The 14,878-nt window shown below is 31.9% G+C and overlaps 2 protein-coding genes across 2 annotated transcripts; one reads left to right on the top strand and one right to left on the bottom strand.

Annotated features, from left to right (window-relative positions):
- Window positions 1-5,002: 5,002 nt before the first annotated feature.
- LOC123891380 (triacylglycerol lipase 2) lies at window positions 5,003-9,705 on the top strand. Its single transcript, XM_045941240.1, has 9 exons — window positions 5,003-5,319; window positions 5,807-5,923; window positions 7,781-7,921; window positions 8,162-8,272; window positions 8,451-8,594; window positions 8,701-8,741; window positions 8,819-8,898; window positions 9,006-9,101; window positions 9,237-9,705. Exons 1-9 carry the CDS (start codon window positions 5,131-5,133, stop codon window positions 9,563-9,565), a joined length of 1,248 nt encoding a protein of 415 aa, XP_045797196.1. The 5' UTR covers window positions 5,003-5,130; the 3' UTR covers window positions 9,566-9,705.
- A 468-nt stretch (window positions 9,706-10,173) lies between these two features.
- On the bottom strand, window positions 10,174-14,092 carry LOC123891379 (MDIS1-interacting receptor like kinase 2-like). The gene is made up of 2 exons (XM_045941239.1): window positions 11,354-14,092; window positions 10,174-10,914 (listed from the first exon to the last, which is right to left on the bottom strand). The coding sequence occupies exons 1-2, from the start codon at window positions 14,067-14,069 to the stop codon at window positions 10,532-10,534; spliced, it is 3,099 nt and encodes a 1,032-aa protein (XP_045797195.1). The 5' UTR covers window positions 14,070-14,092; the 3' UTR covers window positions 10,174-10,531.
- Window positions 14,093-14,878: the final 786 nt, after the last annotated feature.

Raw genomic sequence — 14,878 nt, 5'->3', positions numbered from 1 at the left:
CTAGGAAGACTTTTGATACAAGAAGTCAGTCCAACCTCTGTCGAACAATCGGCTCTCATATCCATGTTAGATCAATGAGGGGAGCTTGGGGGATCACCAATATTGGGCTAAAAAGTTATTTGGACACCACAACTTTACCCGAAATCTTAAGATATTTATATGGATCATATCTTTTATATATCAAACATTTGTCTCATTCATAATCAGTGTAAGATTTAACCACTCATCGTTAAAACTCAACAATTACAAATCATATAATCCTCAAACAAAGCAACGAGTTTGTCTGAACCTCACTTTGAACTATCACCAAACCTAAATTTTAATATGATCACCACATTATCAACTTCAAAAGCTTTCTAGTTAAAAACACATATTCATATCTAGTTTCTAAATTATCACCGACCAAATAGCTTTAAAATTATCTTTTCTTTAATTAATCAACTGTAAAAAGAACATCTTTAATCATCGAAAACTGATCTTGTAAACCACTAAAATTGATCAGAGTGCACTATTAAGAGAAAGTCCACACTCTAAGAAAATATGTGATAAGAATCCAGTAAAACCGCAAACAAGACTACAATTTTTGGGCGTCAACATTCAGAATGCACCTCTTATAAAGATTATATTTAGCTGACATATGATTCGCCAAAAAACATCAAGCAAATATTGATACTTTCAAATGATACATTTTTACTCTAAATCAAAGCATTATGACCCACCTCCATGCCAACCTCCTCCTTTTTTCTATTCAACGTCAAATAGACATCCTTGACAGAAAAAGACTCCGAGTGAGCGGTCCTCCAAAACCACATGTCAAAAACATTATTCTATAAAACAATATTATATAATAGAGCACAACTCCACTCCAACAAATTCCTCCAAACTTCACCACTATGAAGACCAGGTCCAACCCATAGTTCGTGCAAACTGGGCTACAACACAAGGTCTTCAAATTTTGAGGGTCTCAAAATTTCATAATTTTATCTAGCTCATAATTCAGTATAATGATTAAGTACTATTAATGAAATAAAAATGGCATAATGTTTCATTTGCTCTAACGGTTGCATATATTAGTAGTGAATTTAGTGTCGCGTGTTTGATTCCTACTTCAGTAGTGATTTCAAAACCGTTGCTAGGAGTCCCACATCTGGGTATATCTAAGTAGTCAATGTGGTACTCAAGCCATGAGGTTATCCCATCTATTGGACCGGTTTTTTGGGTTAGACTCTCCTCGTATGCTTAAGTCCTAACTGGTGACTTCATTGAGAGTCGGGGTACGGAAAGGCTACCTAGGCTGAATTAAGGTACTCCACTGAATACCGACAGGTGAGTGAAGTCGCCGAAAAGGAAAGGGATACCTTCGAGTAAGTGCTGATGCTGATAGAGTGAAAGCCACCGTGGACGTAGGCTCTTAAAGGGCGTGACAATGTTAGGAGTCTCATATCGAGTATATAAAAAATACTCAATGTGGTACTTAAGTCAGGAGACTCTTCCACTTATTAAACTAGTCTTTTGAGTTGAGTTTTTCTCGTGTGCTTAAATCCTAACAACCATTTACTATATTAGTTTTTTTAACTAGTGACTTCTTATTGCTACTTAGCATTTTCAAAGCAAATTCAACTCAATGTTGTGATAACATGATAACTCATGCACTTAGTCAAAATAATAACTCATGCACTGATTGTTTAACAAAAAGAACACACTTTTATTAATTGATTGCTTTAAGTAATTGATTTCATACCCCCACTTTCATGAATGCATCCATACCGATTGGAACCTTTTATATCAAGAACCATAATTTTATGATGTAAGAGGTAATTCTGTTGCAAACCTTTTGTTCTTTTCAGATTCAACACCAAAATAAAATTTCTTCTTTTCACACTCAAAACTCAAAAGCAAAAGCCATTTTTTTAAGAGTGAAGGAAGCAATTATGTGCTCACCACCACCAACTGACCACTTATCCTTTTCTTTATCTCTTTTTTCTTTGTACAAATTCCTTTTCTTTATAACACATTCATTTTCAATCAAACTTTTCCCCTTTTTTATGGTTCTTTGTCACTCATAAGTTAATAGCATTAATGGAAAACAAGTAGCATAAAAAATCTGAGATATTCATAAGTCCATGGAGTTCTTCATTTGGGATACAATCTAATTTTAGGGTGACAAAATGAAAGGACTTTTCCATATCAAATATTTAGGAAACAACTATGTGACAAAATGAATGGATTTCTCCATTTTCAAATCTTTTGTTAGGTTATAAATAAATAAGATAAATAATCAATGAGCGAACGTTTATAAAGATAAATAATCTTCATAAAAAAATAAAAATAAAGGAAGAATATGTTACAAATAAATATGATAAATGTTTATGCCCATTTATCAATAAAGGGCTTATGTGAAGAAAAAAAAAATATAAAGAACGAATATGTTACAAATAAATAAGATAAACGATCATCAGTTAATTTGTTTGTGGTACCCACAACTAACTTGTAACTACCTTTTTATTTCACATGCATATTAGTTGATAGGTAAACACTCCCAAATTATCAAGGGGTAAATTAGAAAAAACCAAACAAATTATATGTTGTCTTAATTTGGTGTTTAATGAGTCAACAAGATATAATGAATTATTTCATCCGACCTTAATTATAAATAAATATTCACTTTTTATATTTGTTAAATAACTTATGTATTTGGTTTATATTAAAATTTTAATACATTAATTATTTAAAACCCACTTGAGTTGGTGCATTGGTATTGGCTTGGGACCCGGGAGTGTGCTCCTCTTGAGGTCTGAGGTTCGATTCTCTCTGGCGCCAATTTGGGTGGGCTAATTTAGCTTCTTCAAAAAAAAATACATTAATTATTTAATAAAATTTTAAAATACATAGTCAGGTCATCTTACTTTTTAACAAATAATCTAAAATAAAACTCAATATGGGACAGATGTATTTTCAATAAAATGACAAATCTAGTGAATTACACACTTGATATGCAATACGACAACACCAATTTAACTCAGCTGCTGGTAGAGGTGGGAATAGGCTAGGCCGAGCTAGGCTTTGCCAAGCCTGAGCCTGGCCTGTCAAAAAATCGAAGGTCTGAGCCTGGCCTGTGGCCTATCATAGGCTTAAATTCAAGGCCTGAGCCTGGCCTTTTGAAAGTCTGATGTGGCCTGTTAGCCTGTTTAAAAGCCTATTTCATATGAACATATTTAAATAAATAATTATATTTATTTTGAAATAGACTTATGAACTAATAAAATCATGTTTCATTTGATATTTTAGAGAATTTGACTATATATGTCATCATATTTCAATTCTAGTTTATAATAATACATTTATATATGTTAAAAACTAATGTAGATTAATAAACTTAAATTACTTAAAAAGTTAATAGATTTATAATTTAATCAAAGTATAAATTTTAATATATAAATAATAATCGTAATAAAAATATTATTCATGTTAACTTAAATAGGCCGGCCTAGTAGGCCTCAAAGGCTTTTTTAATGGCCTGCGGCCTGGCCTTTTTAGCTAAATAGGCTTATAAAAAAGCATTGGTCTGCTCTATTTAAACAAATAGGCTGGCCTGGCCTGAGCCTATGTAGGCTAGGCCTTAAGGCCATGTAGGCCGGCCTGACCTGTTCCCACCTCTAGCTGCTGGCACCACAACGTTATCAACACAAGTAAACAGTGATATACTGATATATTAGTTTTCAGAGACTCTTCTCTCTGTTCAATTGATTGAAATTTGAAAAACCCATTTCCATTCCCATTTTGCTTACCCATAATCATAAAGATCCAAACGTGGACCCCACAAAACGAGAAAAATACCTTCATACTTTCACACCAAGAAATAAAAAACAAAAAAAATCAAACAAATCTCCGTGAGTTTAATTAAGTTAATACTTATCGTAGCTGAAGTTTGAATTTTAAAAATTTCACTTACTTATTTTAAAGATAAAATTTTAGTTATCAGACTACTTGACCAAAAATAAATAAATAAATAAATAAATAAATATATCAGAAATAGTTCCTAAATGTTAAAATGTGTATGATGTTGTTAATATAATCTTATCGAAATCGTTGTATTGATAAAATAGTCAACATTGGTTTATCCACTAATAACTTCACTTGATATAATAGCTTGCCTATCTCTATTTGGAATGATTTTAACTACAATAGATTAAGTTTACCTTTATTTAGAATTTTCTTATTTATGTTTGAATCATTGTTTGATCTCCGCATTTTTTTTGCTTCATCAATGGTTTATCCTATTGAATTTTTTAGGTAAAATTTTTAATGAGACAATGAATGATGTAGGATAGCTGATTGTGCTTATCCAAAAAAGTGTGCATCGTTAGAAGAAGATGAACTTGAATTCCAATTAGTTATTATTATGGTTTTAAGTTTGTTTTAATTTTTTTCTATATTTGTATGATAAACGATAATTTTTTTTTTATGTCAAATATATATGTCTTTAAATAGAAACAAACTTTACAAAAATAAAAACTAACTTATTCTAAATTTATTGTCTTTTAAATTTAAAAGATAATTATCCTAAAAATAACAAATTTTTGTTTCTTTGTTTTCACCACCAGCTTAATCTGGTTTGGGGGTCAGTTTTGGCATCAAGTGATTATATCCCCCTTCTGATCGCAGTTGCGGGGCATCAAACTGTGACTCTCCCTATCAAGTTTAGTGTCAATCACCACTAAACCAACTAACGATTGATAATAATAACAAACTTTAAATAAAAAAATAATTAAAACAAACTTTTGTCAACAAAAACAAAAAACTTAAAACAAAAACAAACTTAAAGATAATAACAACTAATCGGGATTCAAACACATCTTCTTCAGACGATGCACAACATTTTCGATAAGCACAGACGATGCAATTTGGATATATTAATAGACAAAAATGACAACGAGTTACACTTTTTTTTTACAAACACAAGTTAAATAAGGAATCAAATTCCAACTCCTTTTCCCATTCTGCGTGTCCCTATTTTTTAGCCTTTTTCAACTCCTTTTCATCTCACTTTCTTTCCTTAATGTAAACAATACGCATATAAAAGGAGAAACAAAACTACTTAGCTAGTTCATAGATGATAGAGAGACCAACATGGTTCTTCTAGGTTTAATGCAGTTCTCTGTTTTGTCACTCTGTTTCTTAGTCTTAACAACTTTTCCTTATCAAGTTTCAAGCCGTGGCATCTTTGGAAGAAAACCAAATGGTGCTTACCCTTCTTTGGATGATGGAATATGTGCTACTTCTGTCATTGTTCATGGATACAAATGCCAAGAACTTCAGGTAATAATTAACATGTATTTGAAAATTTGAATCCTCACTCTCCAATTGGTCGAGCCAAATCTTAGTCGTTGAATAGAGTTGTAATCTCAATCCAATGAATGAGATTTGAATCAACAAACTGGATGACCTCCGCGGCCATCCAGATGGTTCAGCCAAATCTTACTTTTTGAAAAAAATTATAAACTTGATTAAAAAAAACTTTTATGGCTGTTTAATTGATCCCTTTAAATCCTAAAAAACTAAGATTTCGCTGACTAGACAATCTCTAGAATTGATCCGACCAAATCTTATTTATTGAATATAATTGTCACTCTATTCAATGACTAAAATTTAGCTGACTAGACAACCTTTAGACTCGGTCCAAATCTTATTTATTGAATTTGCCTTCTATTCGATGACTAAGATTTGACCGGACATTTCTTGAGATCAAAATTTAACTTGTGAAGGATTTATTCAAATGTGTATTCACAATCTTAATTCTTTTTAGGTTACAACTCAAGATGGGTACATTCTAAGCTTGCAAAGGATCCCAGAAGGTAGAGGTAAAGGTAGTAATGGTGGGACTAGGAAACAACCGGTGCTTTTACAACATGGAGTATTAGTGGTAAGTTGGTAGCTAAAAATTACATGCACACATTCCTCTGTTTCAGTTCAGTTACTATTTTCTTTGCGTCAAAAAAGTTACTATTTTCATTGTTCTTTTCTCCTCTCTTTTATTTGGTAGCCTTTACCTTTAGCATTAATTTGAAGATGAAATATATCTACCTACCTAGAAAAGTAGAAACATCCTATATATTTTTTAATGGATAAGTTTTTGTTTCTGTCAAGTAGTTTAGTGACTAAAAATTGCATCTTTAAATATGATCAATAATTACCGGAGTGTTCGAAGTTTGACTCGAAGAGTCTAATCCGTGGCCCCCTCCGGCCAACTAAGTCCAGGGAACTGGAAGTCTCTTCAAACTCCAACCCGAATTGTAGACAAAGAAGGACTTTGATAGATAGAAATAGAATAAGGCACAAAGACATCCGAGTTTCTAGACTGTTAAGGTCAGCTTTCAGGTCGAGTCTCGCTTACGAACATCGGAATCTTTCGATTCCAAACATAAAATTATAGATCACTAGCATCCGGCTCTTCCTATCGATCACGAAAGACAGAACCCCGAGAACTAGCACTAGGATCTCTATTTGAAGTAATTTAATTCTAAATCTTACTTCTGATAACCTACATATAAAATATGATATTTCTACTAACACAAGAAGACTATTAGATAAAGTTATTCATGTTACTATACACAAAATATTAAGGTAATGTACTCATTATAAAAATTAAAAAGGATAAGCTTCAAAGTATGTAAGATGTTTATCTGTGATGATTGAGAATTTGAGAGTGAAGTGTGAACCAAACTCCATATTTTGACAGGTTGACAAAAAGTGGGAGAGTTCCGCGTCTGTTACACTATGGCACAAAAATATTTGTTTTTTAGTCAAGAAAGTTTTTCATCATGTCTCATAAAATGGGGTGAAAGAAATATTAATATTAAAACATAAAAAGAAAAAAGGAGAAAAGATAATAATATCTAAGAGAAAAGAGACACGTGGTGGACTAATCTAATCTTCATGACTCATTTTTGTTTGGATTAATTTTTTAATTTAAATTTAAAATATATTTTAGATACATGGTTAATGTGTTACACTACCTGAATTTTGTCCAACAAATAGTCAATAAATGTTGCTTAACAATTCTTTTCACCCAATTTTTTACCGTTCAGTAATTATGACTTTCAAAGCAACTTTCATATTTTGTGTTACTTTTCTGTAGACATGAATCATGGTGTCAAATTCATGATGAGAAAAATCCTCTTTTGGGTGAAATCAATGTGCTGGTAGTTGGTTGCACTAATGTTGAAATGAATAAGCGTGTAACTTACTTTCTAAGAAAACAATTCAAATCAAACATTTTGCAACGTAATACTTGAAAGAAATAATTTTATGTGTTGAAGGAGAAAATTCAAACATAATACTTGAAAGAAATAATTTTAGATAGATTTATTTACACGTTTGGGTCAAACTCTTGATTATCATAATCGCTCCGAGATAACCAAGCTATAAAGAAAATAAAAAAAGGAAAACATTTTGTGAAATTAAACCAAACAACGGCCACTTATTGTCTCATTATTACGTGGTAAAGCATGGAGTATTCATAGTGTCACATTCTGCATGCCTAGATTATGCAGCCCTGCCACAAAAGTAGGCAAGTTTTGTTGTTTCTTACAAAAACAGAGGAATAATATTACGGTTCTGAATTGACTGCTGTAACATCTGCATGCAATTATACGTAGTAGTCAATTTGAATCGTTGATTTATGCAACATTAATATGTATTGTGGTGCAGTGAATGCAATAGTATTAGTATTACTATTTTCTGAACATAATAATATAACGTGGAAAGTGGTTGCATGCAGGATGGTATGACATGGCTTATGAACTCTCCAGAACAAGACTTGCCTCTAATTCTTGCAGATAATGGCTATGATGTTTGGATTGCTAACACAAGAGGAACCAGACATAGTCGCCGACATGTCTCATTGGACCCCTCTAACCCGGTCAGTCACTTATTTTATGTTTTTACATGTATCGGTAAATTGCTGATGTTGATCATTCTGATAAGTTCACAAATAGTATTTAAATAGAAAAATTAATAAACATTATATGTGAACTTATTATATTGTTCACCTCAACAGATGTACCCCTCTAACTCGGTCAGTCACTTAATTTTATTTGATTATTCCATAACAAAAAGAACCTTTATTAATTAACACTTTGTTTCTATGTAAATATGACAGGCCTTTTGGAAATGGTCTTGGGACGAACTTGTTACATATGATCTACCTGCTGTGTTTGATTATGTGTACAGCCAAACAGGGCAGAAGATTAATTACGTTGGTCATTCTCTGGTACTACATTATTTACCTTTTTTGTTACATTTTTATCATAAGCCAAAACAAGGGACTACTATAACTTCTTGTTATTTTGTTACATTATTAGCTATGAAGTCCTTTATTTTTCTTCAAATCAAACACATCATTTCTGTACTATTCTACAATGTCTAAACGGATAGATCGTGTTTGGCAGGGGACTTTGATTGCTTTAGCTTCTTTCTCCGAAGGAAAATTGGTTAACCAGCTTAAATCAGCGGCGTTATTGAGTCCCATTGCCTATCTGAGCCACATGAACACCGCACTTGGTGTTATTGCAGCTAAGTCCTTTATTGGCGAGGTACATAACAACACTACTTTCTATGACACCGACATGTGTTCGACATTCAGACATGCTTTTAATATAAAGTTTTTCATATAATTTTTTTCTACTCTTTGCAAAACAGATAACTACAATACTTGGTCTAGCTGAATTTAATCCCAAAAGGTAAGAACAAAAAACTCAAAAATTAATATCTTATATATAATATAGTATTATTTAATGTTGATCATATTCTTGAATAGTTTACCGGTTGATGGTTTTCTCAAGTCTCTATGTGCTAACCCTGGAGTTGACTGCTTTGATTTGTTGACTGAATTAACTGGTATAACTCTTTGTCCAAACTCTATGATTTCTTAATAATTTCATTTTGACCAATATACACATAAATATGTTTTCTGACTTTATATGCAATTGAAATTTCTAATTCAGGTAAAAATTGTTGTCTCAATTCTTCAACTGTTGATCGATTCTTAATGAATGAACCTCAATCAACATCAACAAAGAATATGGTGCACTTGGCTCAAAGTAAGATTTTCTCATCCACCTCTTTAGTCCTCATTTGCACAATTTTATTTTTTTAAAAAAGAGTTTAATTTCTATATACCATTATCTTCAACTAACTAATGAAGTTTTAATTGTGGTATTATTTGAACTATGCAGTTGTTAGACATGGAGTTCTAGCAAAATTCAATTATGTAAGACCAGATTATAACATTATGCATTATGGAGAAATATTTCCACCAATATATAACCTATCAAATATTCCACATGATTTACCTCTCTTCATTAGCTATGGAGGACAAGATGCACTTTCAGATGTTCGTGATGTTGAGAATTTACTTGATAAACTTAAGTTTCATGATGTGGATAAGAGAAGTATTCAATTTGTGAAAGACTATGCTCATGCTGATTATATTATGGGGTTTAATGCTAAGGACATAGTTTATAATTCTGTTCTTTCATTTTTCAATGGTCAAATCAATACTTGATATCTTACAAAGAATAGCAAGTTGTATGGAAAAAATTAAATTCCATGTACAGGTTGTCATGGGATTAATATATGTTATTATTTATCTAGTTAAGATTAATTAATGGAATAGCAATTACGACAATGAACTATCTTAGGTTATTTATTTGGTGTTCTAAATATTTTTAGTTTTTTTTTTTGCATTGAAAATATTTTTAGTTTTTGTTTTTAAAATCTATGTTGATTTTAAATTGCTAAGAAGGAAATAGAAGACTTTTGTATAATGAATAATATTAGGGAGAATATATTTTTAAAAAATATGAAAACAAAATTTTGATATTTTCAAAATTTCTGAAAAATTAGATACATATTCTCTTAACGCAACAATGAGGAAAATTAGATTAGTGTGAAAATATATATACTAGTTGTTAGTTAATTAATTTGGTAATGTACTAAGTCAAAATTAAAATTTGCTAATGCTTAATTTATTTTTTAGAAGATACAAATTTATCGAATAATTCCTAAACGAACTCTGTTACAAACATGACCTGAATTTATTAATGTGCTTAATTTATTTTTTAGAAGATTCAAATTCATCGAAAAATTCCGAAAAGAAGTAGAATCGTGAAATTATGAAGAAACAATGATAAATCATGTTTTTTTTTTTTGAAGGAATGATAAATCATGTTATTATTATACATTATATGATAGTACAAATAATTTTAAAAATATTTGTGCACGTTTATGAATAATTCACACCGCAGCAACAATAATCTATAACATGACAGACATTAGACATAGCAGCCAAAATTGCAAAATCCTTAACGTAACCTTGACCGCAACCATTATTTAAATCCTATCCAAAAACCCTGTTACACCACACAACACTCCCCACATCATACTCCTAAATTTATCAGAACCACAAGTCACTCACAGCAACATAGGCCTCGCAACACAGTAGCTGCATTTAAACACATAAGTTTTCCTTTCATGGGATAATATGAAATAATGTTTTGAGTTCTTGACTCATAAGTTGCTGCATTGAAATTTCACTTAAAGGAATGGTTGATGGTGTAAGCTCAGAGAGAAAACTCTGTGACACACATTTCATTGTTGGACGAGAGCTAGGATTGAAATTTAAGCATGCAAATGCTATTACGGCTACACGAATTATGTCAAGTAAAACCATCGCATTATTTGGAAATGGGAGACGTTGGTCTAATACTTCACATAATTTCATACTTTCGGTTGATGCTAATTGAAGTGATTGCAATATTTCTCCAGGGTGTCTTCCCATTAAACATTCTAGTGCCACCACTCCAAAACTGTATATATCACACTTTTCACTCACAACCATGGTATAAGCAAGCTCTGCATGACAAATCACAATGAGATAGTTAAAAATGCAAAAGACAAATATTTTAATATTACTAAATTTATTTATTATAAGCTTCTTTACTAACTTATATGAATATTTCGGGTAGGGTGGGTAGCTTAACTATTGATTTGAGTTACGGGTTAAAGAAGTTAAAGAGTTAAAAGTTCATGGTTCATGTCTTGGCGAAAGTGAAAAGTACTATCACTAACAACTAATTGCTATGCATGACTATTTAACCTCTTTAGAAATCTACGACTTCTGGTGCTAGGAAACCAAAAGTGTTATAGGAAAATGGTATAAAAACATGTTGATTGCTAGATTACGCTTTGGCATAATACATTTTCTTTTAATTATGATTATCAATATAATTGTTATGCATCATACAAAAAGCTAAAAGAAAGGGAAGAAAAAACAGAGTAGTGATTAATTTACCAGGAGCTATATATCCAATTGTTCCAGCAACTATTGTTCGATTGGATGAATCATGTTGAAGGAGTCGAGCTGTGCCAAAGTCAGAAACAGTAGGCTGCCACTCAGAGTTTAACAAGATATTGTTACTCGATACATCTCTATGCACTATCGAAGGGTTGCAATCATGATGAAGATAAGATAGAGCAAATGCAACTCCTTTAACAATGTTAAGCCTTTTTCTCCAATTGAATTCCATGGCTTCTACATCATCATACAAGACAGAAAACAAGCTTCCTTTCTCCATATACTGATAAATCAAAAACATTATTCTTTTGTGCAAGCAGAATCCATGAAGCCTCACAATATTCTTGTGCTTTATTTCTGATAGTATTCTCACTTCATTTCTAAAACTTTCATCGAAAGAAGGAACCTCGGCTTCGTAGTTGTTAAGTTTTTTTAGGGCAACAATTTTTCCGCATGGTAATTGTGCCTTGTAAACACTTCCATATGCTCCTCTTCCAATGCAATATCTCATGTCAAAGTCTTCTGTTGCTTTGATAATGTCATCATATGCTATTTTTCCATCATAATTCCATACGCAAAACAAATCCCCATTTTTTGTTGTGGTGGTTGTGTTTGCATGCTTGCTCTTAATAGAATTATGACGAAGTTTCAAGCATATGAGAAGTGAGAATCCTAATATAAAAATCATAAGGATAGTAACAACAACAACGACGACATTGTGATTTGCTTTTTTACTTTTCTTGCAAGGTTGGAATTTGAAGTTGATTTGTTCATATAAAATGGCACTGGCAGTACATAGATCCTTGTTCCCTATTATCCTGTGAGAATCATTACAATTTGGAATAGGACCCTTCAAATAATTGTAGGAAATGTCCACATAAGTGACATGACAGAGAGATTGGGGAACCGTTCCTGTGAGAATATTATTGCTTAACCACAAAACTCGCAATTTATTTAATTGGTCAAAGTTAGATGGAAGGGAACCAGTGAGGTAATTGTTAGAGATGTCAATGTAATCTAATTGTGTGAGATTTGAAAGGGAAATGGGCAAGTTTCTATTTAGTCTATTGTAAGATAGATCTAATATAATCAGACTTTTAAGGAACCCCAACTCAAGAGGAATGAATCCTTGAATGTTATTGTTAGAAATGTTTAGCTCTTCTAATTGGTTGAGATTTCCTAGTGAAGAAGGTATCATACCTTTGAGTCTATTTTTAGATAGATCTAATCTAGTGAGATTTTTCAGGAGCCCCAACTCAAGAGGAATGAATTCTTGAATGTTGCTGTTAGAAATGTTTAGCTCTTCTAATTGGTTGAGATTTCCTAGTGAAGAAGGAATCCCACCTTTGAGTCTATTGTTAGATAGATCTAATCTAGTGAGATTTTTCAAGAACCCCAACTCAAGAGGAATGAATCCTTGAATGTTGTTGTTAGAAATGCATAGCACCTCTAATAGGCTGAGATTTCCTATTGAAGAAGGTATCTCACCTTTGAAGCTATTGTAAGATAGATCTAATATAATCAGATTTTTAAGGAACCCTAACTCGAGAGGAATGAATCTTTGAATGTTGTTGTGAGAAATGTCTAGCTCCTCTAATAGGCTGAGATTTCTTATTGAAGAAGGTATCCCACCTTTGAATCTATTGTTAGATAGACTTAGTTTAGTGAGATTTTGCAGGAACCCCAACTCGCGAGGGATGGAACCATGAATATTGTTAAAAGAGATGTCTAGGTACTCTAATTGTCTAAGGTTTCCTAGTGAAGGAGGTATCTCACCATCAATGTAGTTATTAGAGATGTCAAGGTACTCTAATTGTTTGAGATTTTCTATTGAATGAGGTATCTCATCTTTTAAGTTATTGTTAGATAGGCTTAATACACTGAGATTTTTTAGGAACCACAACTCGGGAGGAATGGAACCATTAATATTGTTACCAGAGATGTCTAGGTACTCTAATTGTCTAAGATTTCCTAGTGAATGAGGTATCTTACCTACAAGAGAATTGGCAGACATATTAAGATGAGTGAGTTTGGTGAGATTTCCTATTGAAGGAGGAATCTCACCTTCAATTCCATAATTGTTTGATAGATTTAATACAATAAGAAGTTTAAGGAATCCCAACTCATGAGGAATGAAACCATAAAAGTCGTTGGAAGAGATGTCTAGGTGTTCTAATCTTCCAAGGTTTCCTAGTGAAAGAGGTATTTCACTGAAAAAATAATTATGACCAAGATCAAGATAAGTGAGTTTTGTGAGATTTTTTAGTGAAAGAGGTATCTCACCTGAAAGAGAATTATGAGACAAATCAAGGTAAGTGAGGTTGGAGAGAAGACCAATTTCTTTTGGGATAGTCCCTTGTATCCCCATTGACTTGATAACAAGGCTTTCTAAATTATGGAAAGAAGACAAGTTGAGAGTTGCAAATTGTGGATAGCCCGACACCGTTTCTGTAAACTGAGGATCTATATGGATTGCTTTTATGCTTCCATCCTTGTTGCAACTTATATCAGACCAATTACAATAAATAGAGATGCTGAAACGTTCATTAGATGTGTGCCACCATCCACTATTCAATATAGCACTTGCTTCTGTTTGAAGTGAGGGTGTCATTGTGGATGATTGAGTCCCCACTATCAAACCAAAGATAAGAACAATAAGCATCCACATTTTTGGATCAACAAATTTAGAAACTAAATATTTTGTCAACTTCATTTTTTTGAGATCTAATGAATTGGATATAATGTTCTAACATACATTAAATAAAGCTTTATTTTGTCAAGTTCATTTTTTTTTTTTTTTTGAGATCTTATGAATTGATATAATGCTAGTTGTGCGACAACTAGCGTGCTGGTCACTCTCTTGACTCCTTCTCACACACCAATTCATTAGTACAATTCTTTTCTTTCTAGAAGAAAGGAAATTATTATTTACCCATTTAACAAAGCTCCACTTTCAATAGAAAAGTTATTTAAGGGGTGTATTGGATCAAGATAAAGACTTTTTTATGATAAAAAAGTCTTGTGGTATTCAATCAAGACTTTTATAAAAGTTCAATAAATCTTGTGGTATTCAGTTAAGATAATAAAGATTTCTTTTTCGGGGCAATAAAATTTGTTGGTATTCAATTGAGATTTCTTACTACTTTTAAAATATTTATTGGTATTCAAAAGTCTATAAATTTAGAGGGTGTATTGGATTGAGATTTCATGGGATTTTAAAAGACTTTTTTATGACAAAAAAATCTTGAGGTATTCAATCAAGATTTTTAAAAAAAGTTAAATAAATCTTGTGGTATTCAATCAAGACAAATAAGATTTTTTTCAGGGCAACAAAATTCGTTGGTATTCAATTGAGATTTGTTCATACTTTTAAAATGTCTATTGGTATTCAAAAGTCTACCGATTTTGATGGATTCTTATTTGGAATGGATTTTGAAAGACTTTTTAGCTGAAAATACACTTGACAAACTTTTTCAACAATCTCACCAAAAGCCTTGAGACTTTTTTGAACTCTCAAAGACT

This window comes from Trifolium pratense, linkage group LG6 (assembly GCF_020283565.1).
Source record: "Trifolium pratense cultivar HEN17-A07 linkage group LG6, ARS_RC_1.1, whole genome shotgun sequence".
NCBI lineage: Eukaryota > Viridiplantae > Streptophyta > Magnoliopsida > Fabales > Fabaceae > Trifolium > Trifolium pratense.
The sequence above is the reverse complement of the archived record's forward strand: the minus strand, read 5'-3'. Positions and strand labels throughout refer to the sequence as shown.

Bases quoted from the DNA above. Each gene is read 5' to 3' on its own strand.
- LOC123891379 (XM_045941239.1), bottom strand. From the start codon at position 14,069: ATGAAGTTGACAAAATATTTAGTTTCTAAATTTGTTGATCCAAAAATG. The intron at 10,915-11,353 runs GTAAATTAATCA...TTTGTCATGCAG, and splicing joins AATTGGATATATAGCTCCTG to AGCTTGCTTATACCATGGTT.
- LOC123891380 (XM_045941240.1), top strand. From the start codon at position 5,131: ATGGTTCTTCTAGGTTTAATGCAGTTCTCTGTTTTGTCACTCTGTTTC. The intron at 8,742-8,818 runs GTAAGAACAAAA...ATTCTTGAATAG, and splicing joins GCTGAATTTAATCCCAAAAG to TTTACCGGTTGATGGTTTTC. The intron at 9,102-9,236 runs GTAAGATTTTCT...TGAACTATGCAG, and splicing joins TATGGTGCACTTGGCTCAAA to TTGTTAGACATGGAGTTCTA.